This window comes from Aedes aegypti, chromosome 3 (assembly GCF_002204515.2).
Source record: "Aedes aegypti strain LVP_AGWG chromosome 3, AaegL5.0 Primary Assembly, whole genome shotgun sequence".
NCBI classification, from domain to species: domain Eukaryota; kingdom Metazoa; phylum Arthropoda; class Insecta; order Diptera; family Culicidae; genus Aedes; species Aedes aegypti.
Window position 1 is genome coordinate 378,281,772 of NC_035109.1, and position 26,419 is coordinate 378,308,190.

General features: G+C 38.8%; 1 protein-coding gene across 5 annotated transcripts in view; it reads right to left on the reverse strand.

Annotated features, from left to right (window-relative positions):
• Positions 1–26,419, reverse strand: part of LOC5567482 (transmembrane and TPR repeat-containing protein CG4050) — a 920,140-nt gene that overhangs the window by 846,402 nt on the left and 47,319 nt on the right. For all 5 annotated transcript variants that reach the window (XM_021852555.1, XM_021852557.1, XM_021852556.1 and 2 more), the window contains exon 3: positions 21,375–21,934. In XM_021852555.1, coding sequence (XP_021708247.1) covers positions 21,375–21,560 — 186 coding nt within the window. In that variant the 5' untranslated portion in view covers positions 21,561–21,934. The remainder of the gene's footprint in view (positions 1–21,374; positions 21,935–26,419) is intronic.

The window sequence follows — 26,419 nt, forward strand, 5'->3', positions numbered from 1 at the left end:
GTATTTTTTTTTCTTATAAGCGGTTTTTTCACCACCGCTTAGGCCCTAAACCTGGTTTAATCGTATGGGTAAACGTGGTTTACGGCTTAAGCGAAGGTGAAGAAATCGGCCCTTAGAATTCCGTTGAGAATTATTAAGATGCAGTAAGGAATCCCTAAGAGCTTGGTGAAAATATTCAGCTACTACTATGGTTTCGCTGAGATTCTTCAAGATTTTGCTGGAAATTCTCGGGATCCCGCTAAAAACCCCCCAGATTCCTGTAGAACAGTCATGTTCTCCAAAGAAGCTGTCCATTGTTATACTTCCTGAAGGGATTAAGTCAAAACCAACTTTTCGTTCTGATGAACAAGATCCTAGGCAGAATTGTTGTCAATTACACAATTAAAGTTTCAGCTTTTCTGCCCCCTCTAGTTACGCCCATGTCTCCACCCAGCATTCGTCGCCACCGTGGGAGGAAAAAAAGTGAGCTATCTCTGGAGTTGCCACGCGCGTAAGTTTTCCGCCGCGATTTCCGCGGCCGATGTTCTTCAAGCACACACACCTCGAAAAAAAGGGGGAGATTGATGATTTTGCGGTTGACTGAGCATATCTCTGGGTGATTCTTTTCGGTCTTCTTGTGTGCCAAAGAGGAGGAGGATATAAGAGCGTGTGTCATGTTCGCTTTTGGTGGGGCTCTCGGTATCACATGTCGCGAGAGGAAAGGGGTTTCTGTGAAAAATCGATTGAGCTTACGATGTCGATGTCGGTCGGATTGAGTTTGAGCTTGATATCGATCAGAGGTGGATTTACGGCCAAGAAAAGATTCCTCTGAAATTGATGACGGCAAATGATGTGATCGGAAGTTGTAAAGGTGGTTTCCAATTCAATGACTTAATCGATAAACTTCCCCCGGGACGGGGAATCCGGGCGTTTAATGAGCGAAACGTTATTTTCTCCAACTGGGGGGGTTGGGGATGATGGCGAGTGTCGGATATCGCGTCATTCGAACCTCAACCCATTCTCATTGCGATAAAGACCTCTTAACGAGGGCCGATTAAATTCTGATAAAAGTTTCAACCGGAGTGAAGTGGAAAAGCCGAAAGTGCCCTTATCGAGTCAAGAGCCATTCAGGTTTATGTGCGTTTCCGGATGCTCCCTGTCCCCAATGGCTGTGGCTATGGCCCCCACACAGGATACGGCTTCAGGCCGTTCGTTAGAAGACACAAAAGTAAATATATTTTTAATGGCTGTTTTAAAACCGTTATCAAAGTTGGATCATTTTCACACTCCCTCCTCTGGCTTGTGCGCGTCTCGGAGTGACACCAGAGCAGACCAAAGCAACAAGAGTAGGACGGACCACACACAGTTGGTCACCCTTCGGTGCAAAAAGGCTAATGGACTCTCGACTTTAAAGCCAGAAAAAGCCTCCGCCGACGAGGCTTCAAACTTTGTTGCTCTAAGCTTGCGGTGCGGCAAGGATGCCAGAGCGAGCAAAATTCCAACATATTAGATAGCTATTTAGGATGAAAAACTTCCCGTTCAGGAGTTATCAAGAGAATTACAGAAGAAAAAAATTTTGATACAAGAATCTACAAGAATTTAATCAAAACATATTTAGCTTTTCGGATAAACTTTCTAAAATTTCTAAGCTTTTTGGAGGAGCTTCCTAATCTGCCAGCTTTCGAGAAAAGCATTCCAGTTTCTGGGAGAAGCTTTTCTAGCTTAAGGAAGAAGCTTTTCCAGCTTCTGGAAGAAGTTGTTCCAGCTTCAGGAATATCATATCCAGCTGCTTCTGGAGAATCAATTCCAGCTTCTGGGAGATCTAAGAGAAGAATTACCTACTTCTCGGAAAAGCTTGATCAGCTTCTTACAGAAGGCTTCTCTGCTTTTTAGGAAAGCTTTTACAGCTTCTGAGGGACAATTTTCCAGTTTATGGGGGCAGCTTTTCTAGTTTCTGTTAGAAGATTTTTCAGCTTCCGGAAGAAGCATTTTCCAAATTCTGGGAGAAGCTTTCTAGCTTCCGGGAGAAGCTTTTACAGCTTCTGGGAGAAGCTTTTCCAGCTTTTGGGAGAAGCTTTCCAGCTTCTCGGAGAAGCTTTTCCAAAGCATTTCCAGCTGCTTGGAGAAGCTTTCTTGGAGTAGCTTTCTCAGCCTCTGGGAAGGGCTTTTTCAGCTTCTGGGAGAAGCTTTCTCAGCTTCTGGGAGAAACTTTTCGAGCTTCTGGGAGAAGCTTTTCCAGCTTCTAGAGGAAGCTTTCCCAGCTTCCGGAAGAAGCATTTTAAGCTTTTGGGAGAAGCTTTTCCAGCTTCTGGGAGAAGCTTTTCCAGCTTCTGGGAGAAGCTTTTCCAGCTTTTAGGAGAAGCTTTTCCAGCTTCTAGGAGAAAGTTTTTCAGCGTTTGGAGAAGCTTTTCCAGCTTCTAGAGGAAGCTTTCCCAGCTTCCGGAAGAAGCATTTTAAGCTTTTGGGAGAAGCTTTTCCAGCTTCTGGGAGAAGCTTTTCCAGCTTCTGGGAGAAGCTTTTCCAGCTTCTTGGAGTAACTTTCTCAGCCTCTGGGAAGGGCTTTTTCAGCTTCTGGGAGAAGCTTTCTCAGCTTCTGGGAGAAACTTTTCGAGCTTCTGGGAGAAGCTTTTCCAGCTTCTAGAGGAAGCTTTCCCAGCTTCCGGAAGAAGCATTTTAAGCTTTTGGGAGAAGCTTTTCCAGCTTCTGGGAGAAGCTTTTCCAGCTTCTGGGAGAAGCTTTTCCAGCTTCTGGGAGAAGCTTTTCCAGCTTCTAGGAGAAGCTTTTCCAGCTTCTAGGAGAAACTTTTTCAGCGTTTGGGAGAAGCATTTTTAGCTTCTGGGAGAAGCTTTCCCAGCTTCTGCAAAAAGCTTTTCTGGATTCTTGAAGAAGCTTTTTCAGCTTCTCGGAGACGCTTTTCCAGCTTCTTTGAGAAGCTTTTTCAGCTTCTCGGAGACGCTTGTCCAGCTTCTTGGAGAAGCTTTTCCAGCTTCTTGGAAAAGTTTTTGCAGCTTCTTGGAGAAGCTTTTCCTGCTTCTGGGAAACGCTTTTTCAGCTTCTCGAAGAAGCTACTCCAGCTTCTCGGAGAAGCTTTTCCAGCTTCTGGGAGAAGCTTTTCCAGCTTCTGGGAGAAGCTTTTCCAGCTTCTGGGAGAAGCTTTTCCAGCTTCTTGGAGATGCTTTTTTAGCTTCTCGAAGAAGCTTTTCCAGCTTCTCGGAGAAGCTTCACTAGCTTCTCGGAGAAGCTTCTCTAGCTTCCGGGAGAAGGTTTTACAGCTTCTGGTGGAAGCTTTTCCAGATTCTGGAAGAAGTATTTCCATCTTCTGGGAAAAGCTTTTCTATCTTCTGTGAGAGCTTCTCGGGGATTCTGTTTCAGCTTCTGGGAGGAGCTTTTCCAGCTTCTCGGAGAAGCTTTTCCTGCTTTTCGTGCCTCTCTAGCTTCCGGGAGAAGGTTTTACAGCTTCTGGGAGAAGCTCTTCAAGCTTCTCGGAGAAGCTTTTCCAGCTTTTTAGAGAAGCTTTTCCAGCTTCTCGGAGAAGCTTTCTCAGCCTCTGGGAGACACTCTCTCAGCTTCTGGGAGAAACTTTTCCAGATTCTGGGAGAAACTTTTCTAGCTTCTGGAAGAAGTTTTCCAGCTTATGGGAGAAACTTTTTCAGCGTCTGGGAGAAGCTTTTTCAGCTTCTGGGAGAAGCTTTCCCAGCTTCTGTGAAAAGCTTTTCTGGATTCTTGAAGAAGCTGTTCCAGCTTCTAGGAGAAGCTTTTCCAGCTTCTGGAAGAAACTTTTTCAGCTTCTGGGAGAAGCCATTCCATTTTCTGGGAGAAGTATTTTCACGGAACGCGACACGAGACCGGACATAACACATATTGTTCTTACAAACGATTAAAAAAGGGTTTAAATTTACCTTTTCAGTCGACCGGTTTCGGGCTCGATCTAGCCCATCTACGGGACGATGTCCGACTAATTACGATGATTCACTCATACTTATTCGTACTTTGCACAGTACACGTCGTAAACAAGATTAAAACATTTCAATGCGTTCATGATTTTGTCAAACCGAAGAGAGAGGAAACTATTGGAGCCTCATCTTCATTCATCAGGAGAGAATCAGCAGTGGCGATATACATTGATTCCCATGCATTCAGATGTGATGATTTTCTGACATTTTTTATTAGTTTCGCATTCTGCCAATCAATGATATGATTCTCAGCTACCGCATGCATTGCGACACTAGAATCGTCCACTCTTTCATTCTCAACGGCGTTCTTATGTTCTCGTAGGCGAACTTTAAATTTCCGACGAGTTTGGCCGATGTAAACAGATGTGCAGTCTTTACACGGGATTTGGTAGATTCCTGATTTTTCCTCAGTAGGAACCTTGTCCTTGAGGTTACATAATAAATCCTTCAGTGTATAATTGCTCTTATACACCACGTGATAACCGTGATTGTTCAGGACATTTTGAACTGAATTCGTCAAATTTGAATAATACGGAAGACTGATTCTGTGAGCTTCTTTACTTTCAGGTACCAATGTTGTGGCGTTTCTCCGGTGTTTCTTTCTCTCGTGTTTTCGTAGTATTTTATCAACAAACTCCTTTCCGTAACCATTTAGTTCTGCTGCTTTGTGGATTCTATTCCTTTCTATAACGAAGTCTTCCTTTTCCATCGGTATACTGAAGAGACGGTGTACCATAGAGTGAAAGGCTGCTTGTTTTTGCGCACCAAAGTGGTTAGAGTCGCAGGTTATGTATCTATCTGTAGAGGTCGGTTTCCGGTATATTGTAAATTTTAATTTGTTGTCTTCCTTTTTAGTAATCATTAGATCTAGAAAGGGTAATTTTCCATCTACCTCTTTCTCTAGCGTGAATTTTATCGTAGCATGTTTTGAATTCAGAACGTCTAAGGTCTGCTGCAAATAGCGTTCTTTCACCACGGCAAAAACATCGTCTACGTATCGTCTCCAGATTCGAGGGAACAGTTTTTCTTTCTTCAGTTCTACCTCAAAATCACTCATGAATACGTCAGCCAATAAGGGGGAGAGTTTGTTTCCCATACTAAGACCAAATGTTTGTTTATAAAAATTTCCTCTAAACATGAAGAAATTTTGATTCATACATGTTTTAGACACTAACATGTAAGCTTCAACTTGAACGCTATTTGCAGCAGACCTTAGACGTTCTGAATTCAAAACATGCTACGATAAAATTCACGCTAGAGAAAGAGGTAGATGGAAAATTACCCTTTCTAGATCTAATGATTACTAAAAAGGAAGACAACAAATTAAAATTTACAATATACCGGAAACCGACCTCTACAGATAGATACATAACCTGCGACTCTAACCACTTTGGTGCGCAAAAACAAGCAGCCTTTCACTCTATGGTACACCGTCTCTTCAGTATACCGATGGAAAAGGAAGACTTCGTTATAGAAAGGAATAGAATCCACAAAGCAGCAGAACTAAATGGTTACGGAAAGGAGTTTGTTGATAAAATACTACGAAAACACGAGAGAAAGAAACACCGGAGAAACGCCACAACATTGGTACCTGAAAGTAAAGAAGCTCACAGAATCAGTCTTCCGTATTATTCAAATTTGACGAATTCAGTTCAAAATGTCCTGAACAATCACGGTTATCACGTGGTGTATAAGAGCAATTATACACTGAAGGATTTATTATGTAACCTCAAGGACAAGGTTCCTACTGAGGAAAAATCAGGAATCTACCAAATCCCGTGTAAAGACTGCACATCTGTTTACATCGGCCAAACTCGTCGGAAATTTAAAGTTCGCCTACGAGAACATAAGAACGCCGTTGAGAATGAAAGAGTGGACGATTCTAGTGTCGCAATGCATGCGGTAGCTGAGAATCATATCATTGATTGGCAGAATGCGAAACTAATAAAAAATGTCAGAAAATCATCACATCTGAATGCATGGGAATCAATGTATATCGCCACTGCTGATTCTCTCCTGATGAATGAAGATGAGGCTCCAATAGTTTCCTCTCTCTTCGGTTTGACAAAATCATGAACGCATTGAAATGTTTTAATCTTGTTTACGACGTGTACTGTGCAAAGTACGAATAAGTATGAGTGAATCATCGTAATTAGTCGGACATCGTCCCGTAGATGGGCTAGATCGAGCCCGAAACCGGTCGACTGAAAAGGTAAATTTAAACCCTTTTTTAATCGTTTGTAAGAACAATATGTGTTATGTCCGGTCTCGTGTCGCGTTTCGTGAGTGTACATGAAGTTCTTACGTTAGCACAAACCCCCGAAAAAAGTATTTTCATCTTCTGGGAAAAGCTTTTCTATCTTCTGTGAGAGCTTTTTGGGGATTCTTTTTCAGCTTCTGGGAGGAGCTTCTCCAGCTTCTCGGAGAAGCTTTTCCAGCTTCTGGGTGAAGCTTTTCGAGCTACTGGTAGAAACATTTTCAGCTTCTAGGAGAAGCTTTTCAAACTTCTGGGAGAAGATTTTCCAGCATCTGAGAGAAGCTTTTCCATCTTCTGGGAGAAGCTATTTAAACTTTTGGGAAAAACTCTTCCAGCTTCTTGGAGAAACTTTTTAATATTCTTTGAGAAGCTGGAGAAGCTTCTGGGAGTGACTTTTCCAGCTTCTGGGAGATTTTCCAGATTCTAAGAGAAGCTTTTCTATCTTCTGGGAAAAGCTTTTCCGGACTCTTTGAGAAGCTTCCATATTCTGGGAGAAGTCTTTCCAGCTTCTGGAAGAAGGTTTTACAGCCTTTGTGATATGCTTTTCCAGCTTCTGAGAAAAGCTTTTCTTGCTTCTGGGAGCAGCTTTTCAAGCTTTTGGGAGAAACCTTTTCAGCTGGGAGAAGCTTTCTAGCTTCAGGGAGAAACTTTTCATCTTCTGTGAGGAGCTCTTCCAGCTTCTTGGGGAATCTTCTTCAGCTTCTGACAGGAGCTTTCCAACTTCTTGGAGGCGCTTTTCCATCTTCAGGTACAAGCTTTACAGCTTCTGAGAAAAGCCATTCCAGCTGCTGAGAGAAGCCTTTCCAGCTTTTAGGAGAAGCTTTCCCAGCTTCTAGGAGAAGTATTTCCTGCTTCTGAGAGAAGTTTTTCCACGTTCTGAGAGAAGCTCAACAATTTAATGGGAGAAGCTTTTTTAGCTTCAGGGAGAAGTTTTCTAGCTTCTGGGAGAAACTTTTCTTGCTTCTGGGAGAAGCTTTACCAGCTTTTAAGAGAAGCTTAATCAGCTTCTGAGACAAGCTTTCCCATCTTCTGGAAGAAGCTGTTCCATCTTCTGAGAGGAGCAATTCTCGCTGAAACCAGGCCGCCATCGGCACCATCGTTAGAATTACAATTTTATGTCACTGATCGCTAGGTTTCGATAAAACTTAAGGGTGGTCCTTTTGTTTTCTCAAATTGGTGGACCCCTCGTACGCCAGCTAGCTAAACAGTTTGCGAAAAAGCCCATTTTTTGATAAATATAGGGTATTTCTTCACGTAATATGTCTCATATATCGCTTGGAACACATAGCAAACTTAGTGGCATCATATAGAGAAAAGATATAGCTTTCATTTAAAGTTAAAAAAAATCTTGGATTTTGTTAGAAAAATCGTTTCACCATTAGCGCACCGCTCGTTTTGAATTCTGAGATCACCATCAGAAAGCTGAGGAAAAGTTGCGTAAGATAGGCTACAGAAACTAGGTGAGCAATGGTATTTACCCTATGAAATGAACGATTTTCTAAATCATGTTCTACGATTTTGACGTACATGGCGAGTGCAGTCAATGAAAACATTATTTTTTGTACAACAAAGAAACAAGTTTTCAATCGTTGGTGTTTCATTCGAGTCGAGTGAAGAATAAGAGTATTATTTTGAGTGAAAAAATCTAGCGGGCATCTTGGATTTTGGCGCCATCTTGGTTTTAATTGGTAGAATGAATTTTTCACCTTGATAGCACATGTAGCATGTCGAATTCAGAGGCTACCAATAAAAACAAGGTTACGTATACTCTTCTTCTTATTACTCTTTATTTTCCTGACGTTACGTCCCTACCGGAACCGAGCCTGATACTCAGCTTTATTAGTTATAAATACAGGTTATTAAATAGGAATTTTCTTTTATAATGCGATTTTTAATATCAGAATAATTCTTCGTCAAATCTTTTTTTTTTAATTCAGTAATAATGAATAAATAAATTTATTGAATGAAAACCGTCCCAAAACATTGATTGAAATAAACATACATTTTTTTTTCATATGCATTTTTGTCATTGAATGAAGTTTATAAATTGCGCGTTTGGACATTAGTAGGTTTTGTGGTAATATCTGAAGTTTTAACGTAAAACATTGCCAAAAGTGCATTAATTAAGAATAGAAATCTTAAATTTTTAAGCAAAAAAAATCCTTGATTTTCTGTACCGTACAGTATCGTTTTTACTACCGCCCAACATGCATGTGAAAATTATTGAAATTGAAAGATGGGAATCAGGCTTTGTTCTAATGTGGACGTATTGCCGAAACGCAGGTGTATCATCTTGAGGTTGGGAAATATGGTAGCCATCTTGGATTTAGACGTCATCTTAGTTTTTAGCAGTTGAATGATTTTTACCATCTCAATTAATTAAATTATAAGGCCTCCGTTAAATAAAAAAATCAGATTCTTTATTTCTTATCTAATCTCAGCTGTTCAACTGATTGTTCATTTCTATCATAGGCTTCAGACCAAATAAACGAAAGAATTAATGCTTTTTTACAAATCGAAGTTATGCATAATAATCATTCAGATAGCAAATGAGCGTTAAAAAATCCTACTTGATAATTTGTTTTTGAAGCTAGTTAAGCTGAGGAGCTGGCTCCGTTTCAGTAGGGATGTAATGTCAGGAAAAAGAAAAACAAGAAGAAGAGTAAGTGTAACGGTAGCATTAAAATTCATCATGATGAGTGCTAACAAGGTGAAAACTCATTCTACTTCTTAAAACCAAGATGGCGTCAAAATCCAAGATGGCCGCCAGATTTTTTCACTCAAAATAATACTCTTGTTCTTCACTAGACTGGGATAAAACACCAACGATTGAAAACTTGTTTCTTTGTTGTACAACAAATAATGTTTGCATTGATTGCACTCGCCATATACGTCAAAATCGTAGAACATGATTTAGAAAATCATTCATTTCATAGGGTAAATACCATTGCTAACCTAGTTTCTGTAGCCTATCTTACGCAACTTTTCCTCAGCTTTCTGATGGTGATCTTAGAATTCAAAACGAGCGGTGCGCTAATGGTAAAAAAAACGATTTTTCTAACAAAATTCAAGATGGCGGCCAAATTCAAAATGGCCGCCAAAATTGTTTCAACTTTAAATCAAAGCTATATCCTTTCTCTATACGATGCCACTAAGTTTGCTATGTGTTCCAAGCCAAATATGAGACATATCACGTGAAGAAATACCCTATATTTATCAAAAAATGGGCTTTTTCGCAAATTGTTTAGCTAGCTGACGTACAAGGGGTCCACCAATTTGAGAAAAAGGAAAAGACCACCTTTAAGTTTTATCGAAAACTAGCGATCAGTGAAATAAAATTGTAATTCTAACGATAGGTGCCGATGGCGGCCTGGTTTCAGCGAGAATTGCTCAGAGAAGCTTTTTCAGCTTATGAGAGAAGTTTTTCAGCTTTTGAGAGAAGCTTTTTCTTCAATTGGGAGAAGCTGGTCCAATTTCTGTGAGAAGCTGTATCAACTTTTAGGAAGAGATTTTTAAGTTTCTCGGAGCTTTTAAGCTTCTCACAGAAGGCTTCCTAGCTTCTAGTGAGAGCTTTTCTATCTTCTGTATGAAGATGGAACTTCTGAGAGAAACATTCCCAACTTCTGAGTTCAGCTCTTCCAGTTTCTGAAAGAAGCTTTTTCAACTTTTGGAAAAAGCTTTCCCATCTTCAGCTTTTTTCATTTGTCTTATTCAATTAATAAACTCAAGCTTTTCTTGGAAAGATGCAGAAAAAGGTCTTCTATAGAGCAAGTAAAAAGCTTACGAAGAAATCTCGAAAACTGAGCTTGAAAGTTTTACTACAATAGTTGGAAAAGAAAATTCCAAAAGCTGAGAATCAAAACTATGTCCAAAAATTTTATTTCGAAAGCTTAAAATGCTTTTTCGAACCTGGGCAAATGTTCTTGATAATTTTGAGAGTGTATCCGAATCTACAAAACAAATTCTACTAAGAAATTCCATTAAATATCTTTACCACAATCCCCACAAACATCTTCACTAAGGTTTCCGAAGAAGTTATTACAAGAGCTGCCAAAAGTTCAACCAAGGCAATATGTTTCTTTATATTTAAAAAAAAAAAAATGAATCCCAATTTTAACTATCCAGCACATAAGAAAGGACTTTTGGGACATGAATTGGTTAGAATTTCACCAATAAATGTCAAATAATTTTTGATCGAGGAAATCGTTTATCAAGTTAAAAAGGAGCTAAACCTGACAATTGATTCATTGCTTGAGCTTTCAGTACCATTAAGGCATTTTGTCCTTCAGATACAACTTCGAATATAACAACAAAAATTCATCCAATTTATTTTTAAGCAGTTCTATTGCTCCAAGATTTTGTTTTTAAGTACATTCAAAAATTCAACCAGTATTTTGCTTAGTGTGTCATCAGAAACTACTCCAGAGATTCCAGCGGAAATATCTCCAATTATTATTAAAATTTTGATTCATGGATTCATCCAGAAAGTCTTCATTACACCAAGAGCTCATCAAGTAATTTGTCTATGCTTTTTCCTAGAATTACAAATAAGATTTACATTGTAGACTTCTTCAAGAACTCGACAGTTATTTTTCTCATAATATAACCAGAAATTATCCCAGAGATTGCTCTCGGGATTTATTGGGATGTTATAAAAGAATTTTTTGTTTTTTTCAATAGTTAAACCTTAAATAAATCAACGAAGAATGTACTTCAGAAACTACTTTAGAAAACTTTGGGTTCATGGATAAACTGTTAAAGAAATTCCTAAATATTTTTTGCAGGAAATTGCTGGAGTTTCATTTTAAGGATACTACTGAAAGAGCCATGTTTGAATTTCTTGAAGAGTGACAGAAAGAGCTTCTAACATACTTCATTGAATAATTTCCGGATAAATCAATTATCAAGTTTCTTTAAAAACCGTAGTATAAGCGTTCATGGATTTTTTGGGTTAACACTTCTTGGTATCTGTGAAAGGTCTCTTAATGTTACAATTTGGGAAATCCGTGGAAAAACTACTAGAAGAATCTCTGGGTAAAATCCTCTTTGGGTAAATGAATCTTTGGGAGAATTTTCGGAGTAATTCTTGCAAAAATATTTGGAGTTGGACTGCTGAAACATTCGCTGCTACACATTCTTGAAGAATTGCTCCGAATGAACGTGTTCCAGAAGATATTCATGGAGGATTCAGTCAAAGATTTCCTTAAGAACATGTGGGAAAGTCGAGTAAGAACCTCCGCTGATATGTCTGGAGTACTCTATTCACATTCTAGAACATACATCAAGATCACTACACGGAAACGAATAACAAAAAACGACTGCGAAGAACTTCCATCGAAAATGCAGCCATTAAAACAGACACCCAAAAACAGATCTGTTATTAGAAAAACAAAGTTTGTAATTCCTTGAAATTTGTATTTATTTTTACCAAAAACAAGGAGCTAGGCAAAGATATCCCAAGATCTATCAGATTATCACCTTTAATAAAACACATTCAATGTTACTTTCCCAAAAGCAATTCTTAATAATAAAATTCTTTGAAAATATCGATTTCAACTATTTAGTTTTAGTTTCGTAACCGTTCGAGGTGATTTAAGCCAAAATAAATCTGATTCGAACGCTTAATCAAGTTCAATTCTCAGAAATCTGGCACCCCGTCTCGCAGTCCCTCTCGGACGAAACCCCCTACAACTGAACGATAATGTGACGATAATTTCTCGAGGTACACCACCGCATAGACACAAACCGAGCTCCAATCCCCCAGTTTGAAATTCGCTGTTTTTGCGGTTCGCTGGCAACGTAGTTTTATCAGTCAAACAAAACCGCCTTGGCCAACCAAAACTAGTGCGTTGCCCCCCTCGCCCCCTCGAATGAACGAAAAACGACTTGAAGCAAACAGTGTCATTATGATCGCTTCCCTCCCCACCATTGTTTCACCCGAGCGCCGAGCCGAGACAATTTGCGAACGAATGGATCCTTCGGTTCTTCAAACGGTGGAAATTTTCGCCTCGCGTCGGCCGACCCCAAGATAGCGAGGGGACGGCAGTAAAATTTAATTGGGAAAACTTTTTCGGACGCCATGTCGCACAGTTTTGCGAAGAAAAGTTGAAGTTGAGGGAAAGGTCGGGCGTCAAAGAGAGGGTACCGGTACGGGTTTGAAGAACCTCGTTAAGGAGCTACTAACCGAAAAATGAACTCGACAAGCTTTTCTTCCCTAGAGGGGAAGGTCGGGGGGAGGGATTTCTGGAGAGTGGTGAGGCGTGTTGGTTAGTAAGACACCAAACTCTATTGGGAAAAGGTGCAGGGGGTGAATAGGGGTGGCGACTGGTTCTTTATCGCCTGTACGTGTAAGGTGCCAAGATGGCACACCAACACATTCACATACATTCACGAAGCCATGTCACTGTGGGAAGGTTGGATGGCAGGTTGGAAAAATACGACCGCTACGACCACCGGCACTGTTGCTGCTGGCTGCCGTTGAACTGTGAGGTGAATGTGAACGAACGGCATCGTCATAGACACAGAAACCATTCACGTCCAACTGCAGGGGCGTAGCCGGAGAGGGGAATTGTTCTGAGTTTGATCTATGAAATCCTCCAAAGGAACAATTCTGACGATTCCTCGAAAGGTGTCGTTGAATTGTTTCTTCGAGTTTCGAGTTTCGGCGATGTTGTTCAGAAAGTCAAGGGCATCCGGAAGGCACACAGTTTGATTTAAAATTTTTCCATCAGGTGGCGCTATTGGTTATGTTTAAATGGGTTTTTTATACCAGTTCTATCTCACAATTTTGATAAAAAAAATGAAATAAAATTTGTTCAGCAAGTCAGGGAAATACAGAAAGCCAATAGATTAGTTCGATTTTTTTTCCGCTAGGTGGCGGTAATGAACATGCAATATTGAGAATTTGTTGTTAGTCCTGTATTTTGATCCAGATGAAATGGCAGGTTCGAGTGAACGGCAAAGAAATTCAGACAATCAAAGAAATCCGGACGGCAAGCAGTTTGATTCATTATTTTCCCGCTGGATGACGCCTTTGGTATTTGGAAGTGGAAGTGATGAAGGTAAGAATCATCATATTTAAGGCATTCAGTTATAATTTACTTCATGTGCGAGCGATTCAGGCCTGACTAATATCATATTCCAATTATTCAGACCAGAACCACTTCATATTCAAGTGATTCAGGATTTATTGGCTTTATATTCATAAGTTTCAGGTTTGATTTAGTTCATGTTCAAATGATTCAGGACAGGTTCACTTCATATTAAAGTGATTTAGAATTACTTTCATGTGATAGAGACGTCTCTCTAATGGCTTCACGACCAGTGGATTAAATCAGCACTGTTCCATAGCTTGTTACTCAGATAGCATGTTATTTCTAAAAAAAGTATGTTATAATTTTACCGTATTTGTAGCGAAAATAACAAAAATATAAAATGGAATTTCCTTTACATTAAACATGATTTGAATAAAATATGTTATAATATAAACAAAATTATCACTCAATATGTTTTCAGTTTATCAAAAATGTAACTTATTGTGTTTTTTATAGCCGAATTTCAACAAAATTTGTTATTTTCTTAACATAAAATGAAACTGACGTGAAGCAACATGCTACAGAATCTTCATAATAAATTGTTTTACAAATAATGTTTTGAATCAAAACTTAAAATTATAACAAAAATTTGTTATTGTTGTTGCAACGAATTTTGATATAATTGTGTAACAATTTTGTTGCAGTACACTGGTCGTTGGTAGGATCAATGGTTGACTTGAAAGTTGAGTGTTCACAAAGCTTGCAGTACAGAATTATAATTCAGAATGACTTCCCGATCAGTGGGTTACATCAAATTGTATTATATCACCTTGATATAAAATTTGTTACTAATAACAATATTGATCCATTTTTGTATGAAGTACTTTGAGTTGATGGAGGAAATTATCACATAATTAAAACAAAATCTGTTATTATAACAAAGGTTGTTTCAGTTTAGAACATATTTTAAATACAACTCTGTTGTAATGCACTGCAGTGTACTAGTCGAATTATTTGATATCATTGTTGGCGAGTTATATTCAACCTATGCCTTAAGTATTCGTAATATAAATCAAAGAGGTGATTTTATTATGAAGATGGCTTCACTCTTACTTATTCTATCTTTTTGATAGTCTTGAAATACATTTTGCAATACACACCATCCTCTTTTTACGACCGTTATCGAGGTGTTCTGAAAAAATGGGTTATAATTATGTTTTTGAAAAATACAACAACTAGATGTGGAATTACTGATCCGAGATATTCGGCAAAGTTGAAGCATTGATTGAGAACTTTCAAAAATGGCCATTCAAAATTTCATATTCTGATAATAGATGGCAACACTGCTCGTCAATTACATGGGGGTGTAATATGCAGATACCAATAAATTTTGAAAATAACGATACCGAATGCTCGCAAAGATGGAGGAAGTGTTGAGCGCTATACAGTCGGCCGAAACACAAATTTTCATGTGGCTGGCAACACTGTTTTCAAAGAATTAAGGCGAAGTAGGCCGTCATTGAAATTTGTACGCGTCGTTGATGATTGTTGCTAATTCATCTCACAGTTTTGGATCAAAGAAAATCAGTTGGTTTTGCACTGACACAGCTGGAAAAGTATCAGCATACTTTAAGCATGTTAGCGCGTACAGTGATACTTTTTCAAGTCAATATGAACTATCAAGACTGAGTTTTATCACTTTGAAATGCAAGCTGAAAAATCATCATTGTTGTCAAAACGAATGACGGGCTACTTAGCCTTAACTTTTGTTTGGCGCATATCCAAGATCCTGACCACTTAGAATGACGGGGTTGGTGGTCTGATGGCTACCGCTTCTGCTTCATATGCAGAAGGTCATGGGTTCAATCCCAGGCCCGTCCCTTTCCTCGTACTTTGTAGTTGTATATCTCTCACTTGCTTCTATCTTCCATTCTAAATATATCACACTCAAACTATTCGTTCATAGCAAACGCTAGAACCAGAGACGGACAAGAAACCGTTTCCCCTAACGCTTTCTACTTCCACGCGCACGCCTTTCTTACGCCTGATACATAGGCAGTCTGCTAACCACAAAAGCAAACCTCTCTGCCATGCCTTTCCCCCAATCCACACACTCCCGCATGAACTGACGTGGATGCAGTGGAATATACGGTCTACGTGGGAGTCAGTTCAATGCATCATCAATTCCTCCCCCTTCCCCTCATTGGTCTGCATTCTGACGTGGCAGGTGCCATTGTTGCCTAAAAATAGAAGATCACCAGCACTTATACACTGAGGATGCCTGTTAGTCCCAAGCAGTCATTCGGTTGGTTCCTTGTGTAAGTGCAGCTGATCTGGCGATACTGGAGTGCATCCACGGGCGGCCAATCAAGCTCAAGCTCAAGCTCAAGCTCCAAGATCAAGACCACTTAGAAATATGGCGTCTTCTATTATTATAAAAGTCATGAGGTTCGAAATTTTGCCACTAGGCGACGTTAGTCAGAATTTTTTTTTTTGTGATTATATCAGGATCCTGACCACTAAGGTAGATGGTGTCTGCGGCAAAGTTGTTCAGTAGCTCAAGGACTATCATTCTTTGAGTCATGAAATTCTATATTCTAGATTATAGTGAGCATGAAAGTTTCGATATCTTAGGATCCGGACTACTAAGAAAGATTGCGATTTTGGCAAACTTGTGCAGTTGCTCAAGGGCTACCATTATTGAAGTCAAGAGATTCGAGATTTTTTCACCAGGCGACGCAAGTAAGCATAAAACTTTTGTTTTGCGGATATCTCAGGTTCTGACCACTTAAAGAGATGGCGTATTCAGCAAAGTAGTTCATGGGCTACTATTATTCTAACTAAGAGATTCTAGATTTTTCTTCCAGGTGGCGCTGTGAGAATGAAATTTTCGTTTTGCGGTTATGTCAGGGTTCAGACCAGTTACAAAAAATGTGTCATCGGCAAAGTGGTTCTATATATAGATGTTATAATTATGTTAACCAACAGGCTTGAGACTTTGTTGATGAGCATGAACCTTCTGTTTTGCCAATATTTCTGGACTATGAACACTTAGAAACATGGCGTCTTCGGCAAATCTACTCAGTTAGTCAAGGATTATCATTGTTTAAGCTAGTTGATTTAAAACTTTCCAACCAGGTAGTAAAGTGACCCTGAGACTTTTTGTGTCGATATATCAGGAGTCTGAGTAATGAGAATGATGAAGTCTCAGGCAAAGTTGTTCAGTAGCTCAAGAACTATCATGACTTTGACTCATGTTTGTTTTTCTAATCATGTATATAGTATGTGAAGCTATATCCAAGTGGGCATCAAACTTCAAAATGATGCTTCCAAGAGAATGTTCAGAACCATTAGATGCACTGGCCACTTCATAGTAGGTTCCAGGTGCCCTGGGGGAAGTGGCCAATTAGGAACATGTCTGAAATCATACCAATATGGATATACAGTGGTCATAAAAATTTGTTGCTCAGAAAATGCTGCCAGAAGCATCACCTTCTAAAGTCTTGATATTCGATACCCATATTGACGTGTTTCCGGACATGTGTTGAACATGCCACATCCCCCGGGGCACTTCGAACCTTCCCTAGAGTAGTCATGATAAAACAATTCATATAATGCTATGATCTTGTTTCTTTCGTCTTTTCTAGTATCCGCATATAGGTTTATTTCCAGTCATGTAGTGGAAACTCAAGAAATCCGTACAAAGATTCGTCGAAGAATTACACCAATCATTACCGCGAATAATTATTCCTGTGATACATCTAGCAATCCTTTCCGAAACTTTTTAGCGACTGGTAGAAATTTCTCTGGAAAATTGCTCATGCACGTGTTTTTCAAGAAAATAATCAAAGATTCTAGGAGATTTCTTATCTATAGTCCAATATGTATATCTTTCTGCAAGTTGTTCAAAGGAATGCTCCAGAAAGCAAGGTTATTAGAGTATTTGACTACAAATTCTTTTGGAAACGCCTTTGCGAGATTCACTGGGGATTTGTCATCAAATTTCAAGTATTTAAACTTGATTGCTACGAAATTACACGAAAATCCAACAATGTTTTTTTTTGATTACTTGCAAAAAGTGTGCTAATAAAATTTCTTAAAGAATTCTCTTCGTTGTTTTATTACAAATTTTCCTATGCATTGCCTAATTTTTTTTTCTTATTTATCCAATAATTTTGATTGGACTGAAAGCACATTTCAGTGAATTGTCCCAGGTATCTAACAAGAAATATGTGAAACCTCCTTAAGAAACTGATCTATACATACATTTTTCTTTGATTCTACAAGATGTTGTTCAAGTAATTGATGCAAGGAATCGTCACGCAGTGACTTCTCAAGAAATTTCTGCTCCGCTTAAGGTATCATCAAGTTGAGTTTGTTGAATGATCTCCCCAAGGGGTTTCATCAAAAACTTCTCTGAAATGTCAAAATTAATTTACATAGATATTACTTCAATACCACAAGGGACAAATGCAAAATAACGGTCAATTTTCGAAAATATTCAAAAATATTGACCAAAAAGTTTGCAAAGATTTTTTTTTACAATGCATTCTAATGATTTTTTTAATTACCGTATGGAATTTCTCTATGGATTTGTCTAAGAGTTTTTCTAAGAATGAGGATAACCATGATAACCCTGGGAAATGATCAAAATAAAATTCTTCGAATTATTGCTTTGAAAATTCCACAATTCCGTATAAACTTTAGAAAATTTGTAGAAGATTTTCCAAAACGAGAATTTATGAATGAATGTTTGGCACCATCCCATTACCCCAAATGACACTACCCCGAATGAGTCACTACCCCAAAGACATTACCCCGAATCGGTCATTACCCCGAATTGTTTAGAATAAAGCACAGTATTTGCTGCGACCAATTAGAGAGCACTTCAGTTGAACTGGCGACACAATTGGAAATAGGATCAGGCGGGGCAAGATTAACCACATTTTTACTCTGACTTCCAACCATTAAAAGTTTTAAAAGTCATAAATAGGTTAAATAACACGCTTAAAAATAGCATTTTTTATCATCAATCAAAAATACTCCGGGGCAAGATGGGCACCCCCATAAAAAGATGAAATTTACTAAAGAGAACCGTTATTTTTTAATGATTGTAATATCTGGAGATTAACCTTTAATTCCTGATGGAATTTATCTATAATAAGTTTTTTTTAATACTTTTATAAAAAAAAAAATAAATAAATTTCAATAAATTGCTGAATAACAATTAATACTTAATAAACGATTAAATTTTTTGATTGTTATATTCCTAAGAAAAATATGTTTGGTAAAAGTGGATACCGTAAATCACGCCCACAGCTAAATATGGTTCTATAATTTCTCACTTTTGCTTAATTTTGAACATGGTGCTCATCTTGCCCCAAGGGCGTAAATATATTAATAAAATCAAAACAACTTATTTTTTTTCAATTCGATAAGTGTTTTGCTCCACATTATTTACAGAAAATTGTTCCATAAACATACGGCCAAAAACGTATGAAAGAATTTGTTGACGCAACAAAAATATATGTTATCATGTTTAAATCATGTCCAATACAATTATTCGATAACTTACTATTGATGCACGATTGCCATGTTTCCTGAAGTATGTCAGCAGGCTTGGTATACAATTTAAAATCATGCATTAGTACATATTGTTAGCGATAATTTGTTAAGTCTTAGTTGTTAGATTTTACTCTAGAAAGAATTTCTTAATACTAGTAGCCTCGATGTATAAAAAAGTATGGGGATATCTTCATAACCACAAATCAAGATAACGTAATCCAATTAACACTTCGGTAGTCACACTGTTGTATTTTGTACACCATTGTAAAACCTCACTTGTCGTATAGAGCACAAATAAATATACAGAAGTAATTTGAGCAACATATATAATATAATATATATTTTGAGACACATAAAGAGTGCTTTTAAGTTTGATCAATTTGGTATTATTGGAAATAGATCTTTGAAATGCAATGCCAAAATTCGGATGTATGTTTCCAAATTTATTTTTTGCATGACACAAAATTATGGTATGTATTTGACGGTATTCCAATTAACGTTATTATCAAATAAAATTTGAAAAAAAAAACACCTTAGTCAGAATTTTAAGTTACGTCCTTTTGAAATTTATATGACAGAAATCACATGATGTATGCAACTTAAACTTGATCAAACAGACAGATTACAATGAATTTTGCAGTTTTAATTTTTTTATCTGGTTTGGATATTGAAAAATACTTTTTTTTTCTAAAATGTATGTAGACCGACATTTGAAAAGGGCCAATGCTATGTTTAGTTATTACTAATCAGCCAATACACGGAAAATGATATCTACCAATCTAGCCTGATAGTGATTTTTGGAAGCGCGAGGTAGGAATTTGTGAGGACCAGAGCTGTGTTGGTCGCCCCTTCCTGATTGTCGATTCACCATTTTGCAGCCCTTTTTTGGCTGATTAGTAATAGCTTAACATAGCATTGGCCCTTTTCAAATGTCAGTCTAGATAAAATCTAGAAAAAAAAATTATCAATAACTATAACCAGATAAAACAATTAAAAAACTAACAGAATTTTTTTTTAATCTGTTTGTTTAAACAAGTTTATGTGGCATACACCATGTGAATTCTGTCATATAAACTTTAAAGAGGCGTAACTCAAAATTCTGACTAAGGATTTTTTTTCAAATTTGGCCCAGAGGCGCAGAACAACGTCAGGAATCAACTGCCAACTGCCATTTGGATGGTATATTTTATTCGATAATAACGGTAATTGGAGCACCGTGTATTTATCATAAATAGCTAAAGACACTATTAAACCATTGGTATTGGAGTTCTGAATTGACCGGCTCATGTGCACGGTAATCCCAGGTAATCAAATATCTCACAAGACGCCTTTAGTAATTATCCAAAGATGGCGGAGAGGGTCTGAAAAATTGATATTTTCGCGTGTAATACATAAAACTATGTATTTTAAAGATCGTCGCCACGCCCCCCAAGAGAAATCCTAGCAACACTCATTACGTCCAAGCCCCGGAAGGACGACGACGGGCAGGAGCTAAAGTAAAATGGGATTCGTTTCGAGCCATTTAAAGTTACACACGGACGCGGAGTTCAATGTTCAATGGAGCGAAATTGCGCGAGCTCTGGATGGTGTTCGGTTCTCTTTGTCTTTTGGTGGCGGCAGCAGCGGTGATGGTGACTACGACGACCATGACGACGATGGTGATGATGAAGCGAAATGTTACTGAAACTCTGTCCTCCTGTGGGATATTGCACCGGCTTGGCACTGGGATACAGGATAAAGTTTTCAAGCTCACGTTGCAGCATTTGAAAATGGGGGGGAGGGGGAGATCGTGATAGCACCTTTGACTAAATGTACCAGATAATTCGCATCTTCGATACTGGAGTATTTTGAAAATGATTGTGTTCATGACAATGCCTATCGATCTCTCCAAACTGCCATTGAACGTGGCAAAAATAGAAGAAAGGACGTTTCTCCAGAATGCGCGCTTTCTTTGAAGGGTTACTGTTGAAATGGGCAATCAATTCGATGATGAAGACAAATTTCCAAACATTAAAACGATGCAGCCCTTAGTTCAATCCTTTGATTCATGTGAGGAAATAAAGGGTGCCACAAATCGTGGTCAGTTGTTCCGAATTCAGAGGATTTAATCAGGAAATCTTGAACTCCAGTAGGAGAATCAAGATATCCTTCTAAATTGCAAAGAAGGAGGCTGTCACGTATTTCAGAAAACTCTTAAAGATCGCGAGCTTCTTCTCAAACATCTTGATGAGAAGAAGCACATTTTTTAACTTATGACAACAAAACTAAACGTTTGTTCCAGGTCGTATTAGAAGGTATCTCAAAAACTATAAGTCACATGAGAAAATCAAAAATGGAATACACGATTTACTTGAAGTTTCTCCAGTCCAAGTAATCATTATGAAAAAGAGAACCCAATCTGGCATTATCCGGGAAGGGCTTTCTCAAGAATATAATTTAGTTCACTTCAATAAGGACGAAGCCTGCGTGTGTAATAATTGAAATTACAGTACTTATAAACGTGTCATCTTTTTGTTTATAATGAAAGGCATCATATAGGAAATTATTATTTTACAAATTATTTAGATGTGCTCTCCCAACACTTACCTTGTGCATTGGCGTTCCCCAGAAATCGTTCAGGAACACATTCTTGATCGACGAGTGTGGCCTCAGGTCCCGGTTTTCCTTGATTGCGCTGATGTCGTCGAACACGAATCCACAATTCAAACTGTTGTGGTAGCACAGAACACAGGTCAGGACAATCAATGCCCCGTACAGATGATGCGACGACATTTTGATGACTTATTCTGCCACTACTTCTGTTCAACTAACACAAGAAAATTTTCTTATTCTACCACACCCGCACAGAAGGCGCTAACAACATCGGTACACTAAATTTAGCCTAACATAAACTTATTTCTCCTATTTCACGTTGATCAAACTACGAAACAACCAACAAAGAAATTTTCCTATCGCCCGACGACATCGACTTCTTCAACGCGATAGAGCCAAGAAACGATAGAGAGAGACCTTCTGTCGTAGGGACCGGAAAATTGAATTTAGCTCATAATTTGACATCGGAAAATATGCCGCACTTTTCATCCGACCGAACGACCGACCCTTCGAACTGCGAATGCCGTCGACTTCCTCGCCCGTTGTTGTTCTATCTGTGGAATGGAGAAAAAAAAACGAGAAAGGAGAAGGAACACGAATCAGATTAGGTTTTATAATGCATTAAATATTGAAATCACTTTCGTCACTTTTTGTTTGCATTATTGGGTTTGAGGAGCAACCCGGAAGGATGTCTATTTTATGGTGGTGTCTAGGTCTGGTTTTGAAATCGTAAAAAAAAAAATGAAAGCAAATAGAAAATTTGTAAACTGAGATATGGCAGAAAAAATATGCTTTAAAATGCTTTATGAAACTTCTCCAAAGTTGGAGCTTTTGACTCGCAAATATTGAAACATTTCGTCTGAAATGTTTATCATACAAATTACAGTGCCCGGAATTTGAATCAAGAAAGTCCGGCAAGCGCTGAACTGAAAACTAAAAAAGAAATGCAAGAATACTCTAGTCTGGCCATATATTTCTCAATAAATTAACCCACTCAGCCAGCCACTTCAACCATTTATCAACCGCTCGCTAACCAAATTTGCCATCAATTCTGATCTCGTTCTCTCCTTCCGATGGTAACACCTGATTGTAATATCGCATTTCCTCGTCGTCTCAACAATGTTTCTTTTTTTTTTCTTCCTGTAGCCAACCCCTTTCCGAATTTCCCCGCAAAAATCGTGGAACAATTCTCGAATGTGAAAAGTGAAAATGAATAGCGCTGCACCGCCATTTACAGAGCCAAATTCAGCTTCTCGTGAAGCAAGCACGATTTAGCACCTCTTTTTCTCCGTCAGTATAAGTCGAATCCACGCCGGGCTGGGCTGGGTGGGAATGACTTGCGGCAAAACCTGGCTCGGATGCTGCTGCGGGGAGGAAAAGTGGGGCCAAAAAACCGAAGCGGAATTACAGTCGTCGAGTGCTGAATTTTAAGTGTTTCGGCGAAGAAAAATGGCACACGGAAACAATACAACTCCAGCGGTCACGGTGCTCCCCGGATCGTTGTTATTAGAAACAAAAAATCTCCATCGAATCTGTGTTCACCAGTCTTTGTCTGTAGCTGAGCTGCATGTCTGAGCAAAATTTGGAAGATCGCAGGGCTCGTTTTGAAGTTACGCCGTGTGAATTCAAACAATTTCAAAGCGAATCAAAGCTTTAAAAAGGAATTTCAATCACCGTGATTATCAGAAGTAAGATAAAAGTTGTTTCGCGACGTTTTTTTTTTCAGCCGTGGGCCAGTTCATCTCGGAACCAACGGCTTTACTTCCCTTCCGAAGGAAGTCGTCACTGTAACGTTTCGTCATAAGTCACTATCTCGGGGTGGGATTCGATCCCAGGTCCTCAACGTGAGAGGTATGTGTTCTAACCCCTACACCAGATCCGTCCCACATTTATTAAAATTGAAGTTGAAGTGATTAGGGACGGAATCATATTAAATTAAAGTGATTTAGGTCTGATCAATTCTATATTCAAGTGTATCAGATCTGATTCATATTCTAGTGATTCTGGTATGACTTACTCCATGTGCGAGTGACTCAGTCAGGACTCATATTCATCATATTCAAATTATTTAAGTCAGAATCTCTTCATATACAAGTGGTTCAAGTTTGATTGACTTCATATCCAAGTGATTGATATCTGATTCTCTCTATATTCATGTCCTTCGAGTTTGATTCCCTCTATATTCAAGTAATTCAGGATTGGCTTGAATATGGAGCCAAAAAAATCATGTCAAATTCACTCCATGTTCAAGTAACTCAGGATAGATTCGTTTTATATTCAAAAGATTCAAGTTTTGTTCGTTCCATACCCGCAAGTGTTTTACATCAGATTCACTTTATAATTTAGTGATTCTGAATAGATTCACTTCATATTCAAGTGATTCAGTTTGCTCCATATCCAAGTGATTCTTACCTGATTCACTAATATTCGACTGTTTCAGGTTTGATTCACTTAATATTCAAATGATTTCAAGTGATTCATGCTTAATTCACTTCATTTTCAAGTACGAATTACTTGATATTCAAGTTGTTCAGGTTTGATTAGCTCCATATCCCAGTGACTCATGTCCAATTCAATTCATATTCAAGTGTTTCAGGTGAGATTCACTTCATGCCCTTGACTTTCTGAACAACTTTGCTAAAGATGCAAAATTTCGATTAAATCTGGATTGAACTGGAAGACTCGAACTTTCTCTTGTGGATTAAAAGATAGAACTAGTTTGAAATTCTTCCGGATGTCCATGGCCTTCTGAACAACTTTGCCAAAGACTCGAACTTTCTATCTCTTGTGGAACCCAAGCTAGAACTTATTTGAAATACTCAATTTAACATGCTCGCTATCGCCACCTAGCGGCAAAATCGCGATGTCCTTGATCATCTGAACAACTTTGCCGAAGACCCGAACTTTCTATCTCTTGTGAATCACAAGCTAGAACTAGTTCAAAATGCTCAATTTTAAATGCTCACTACCGCCACCTAGCGGCAAAATCGCGAGCCAAACTTCTTGTCTTCCGGATGTCCATGACCTTCTGAACAAATTTGCCGAAGACCCGAACTTTCTATCTCTTGTAAATCACAAGCTAGAACTAGTTCAAAATGCTCAATTTTACATGCTCTCTACCGCCACTAAGCGGCAAAATCGCGAACCAAACTTCTTGTCTTCCGGATGTCCATGACTTTCTGAACAACTTTGCCGAAGACCCGAACTTTCTATCTCTTGTGAATCACAAGCAAGAACTAGTTTAAAATGCTCAATTTTACATGCTCACTAGCACCACCTAGCGGCAAAATCACAAACTAAACTGTTCCTTTTCTAGATGTCCTTGAGCCTCTGAGCAACTTTGCCGAAGACCCGAACTTTCTATCTCTTGTGAATCACAAGCTAGAACTAGTTTAAAATGCTCAATTTTAAATGCTCACTACCGCCACCTAGCGGCAAAATCGCGAATCAAACTGCTTGTCTTCCGGATGTCCTTGATCTTCTGAACAACATTGCCGAAGACCCGAACTTTCTATCTCTTGTGAATCACAAGCTAGAACTAGTTTAAAGTGCTCAATTTTACATGCTCTCTACCGCCACTTAGCGGCAAAATCGCGAACCAAACTTCTTGTCTTCCGGATGTCCTTGAACCCCTGAGCAACTTTGCCGAAGACCCGAACTTTCTATCTCTTATGGATCACAAGCTAGAACTAGTTTAAAATGCTCAATTTTGCATGCTCACTAGCACCACCTAGCGGCAAAATCACAAACTAAACTGTTCCTTTTCTAGATGTCCTTGAGCCTCTGAGCAACTTTGCCGAAGACCCGAACTTTCTATCTCTTGTGAATCACAAGCTAGAACTAGTTTAAAGTGCTCAATTTAACATGCTCTCTACCGCCACCTAGCGGCAAAATCGCGAGCCAAACTTCTTGTCTTCCGGATGTCCATGACCTTCTGAACAAATTTGCCGAAGACCCGAACTTTCTATCTCTTGTAAATCACAAGCTAGAACTAGTTCAAAATGCTCAATTTTACATGCTCTCTACCGCCACTTAGCGGCAAAATCGCGAACCAAACTTCTTGTCTTCCGGATGTCCATGACTTTCTGAACAACTTTGCCGAAGACCCGAACTTTCTATCTCTTGTGAATCACAAGCTAGAACTAGTTTAAAATGCTCAATTTTACATGCTCACTAGCACCACCTAGCGGCAAAATCACAAACTAAACTGTTCCTTTTCTAGATGTCCTTGAGCCTCTGAGCAACTTTGCCGAAGACCCGAACTTTCTATCTCTTGTGAATCACAAGCTAGAACTAGTTTAAAGTGCTCAATTTAACATGCTCTCTACCGCCACCTAGCGGCAAAATCGCGAGCCAAACTTCTTGTCTTCCGGATGTCCATGACCTTCTGAACAAATTTGCCGAAGACCCGAACTTTCTATCTCTTGTAAATCACAAGCTAGAACTAGTTCAAAATGCTCAATTTTACATGCTCTCTACCGCCACTAAGCGGCAAAATCGCGAACCAAACTTCTTGTCTTCCGGATGTCCATGACTTTCTGAACAACTTTGCCGAAGACCCGAACTTTCTATCTCTTGTGAATCACAAGCTAGAACTAGTTTAAAATGCTCAATTTTACATGCTCACTAGCACCACCTAGCGGCAAAATCACAAACTAAACTGTTCCTTTTCTAGATGTCCTTGAGCCTCTGAGCAACTTTGCCGAAGACCCGAACTTTCTATCTCTTGTGAATCACAAGCTAGAACTAGTTTAAAGTGCTCAATTTAACATGCTCTCTACCGCCACCTAGCGGCAAAATCGCGAGCCAAACTTCTTGTCTTCCGGATGTCCATGACCTTCTGAACAAATTTGCCGAAGACCCGAACTTTCTATCTCTTGTAAATCACAAGCTAGAACTAGTTCAAAATGCTCAATTTTACATGCTCTCTACCGCCACTTAGCGGCAAAATCGCGAACCAAACTTCTTGTCTTCCGGATGTCCTTGAACCCCTGAGCAACTTTGCCGAAGACCCGAACTTTCTATCTCTTGTGAATCAC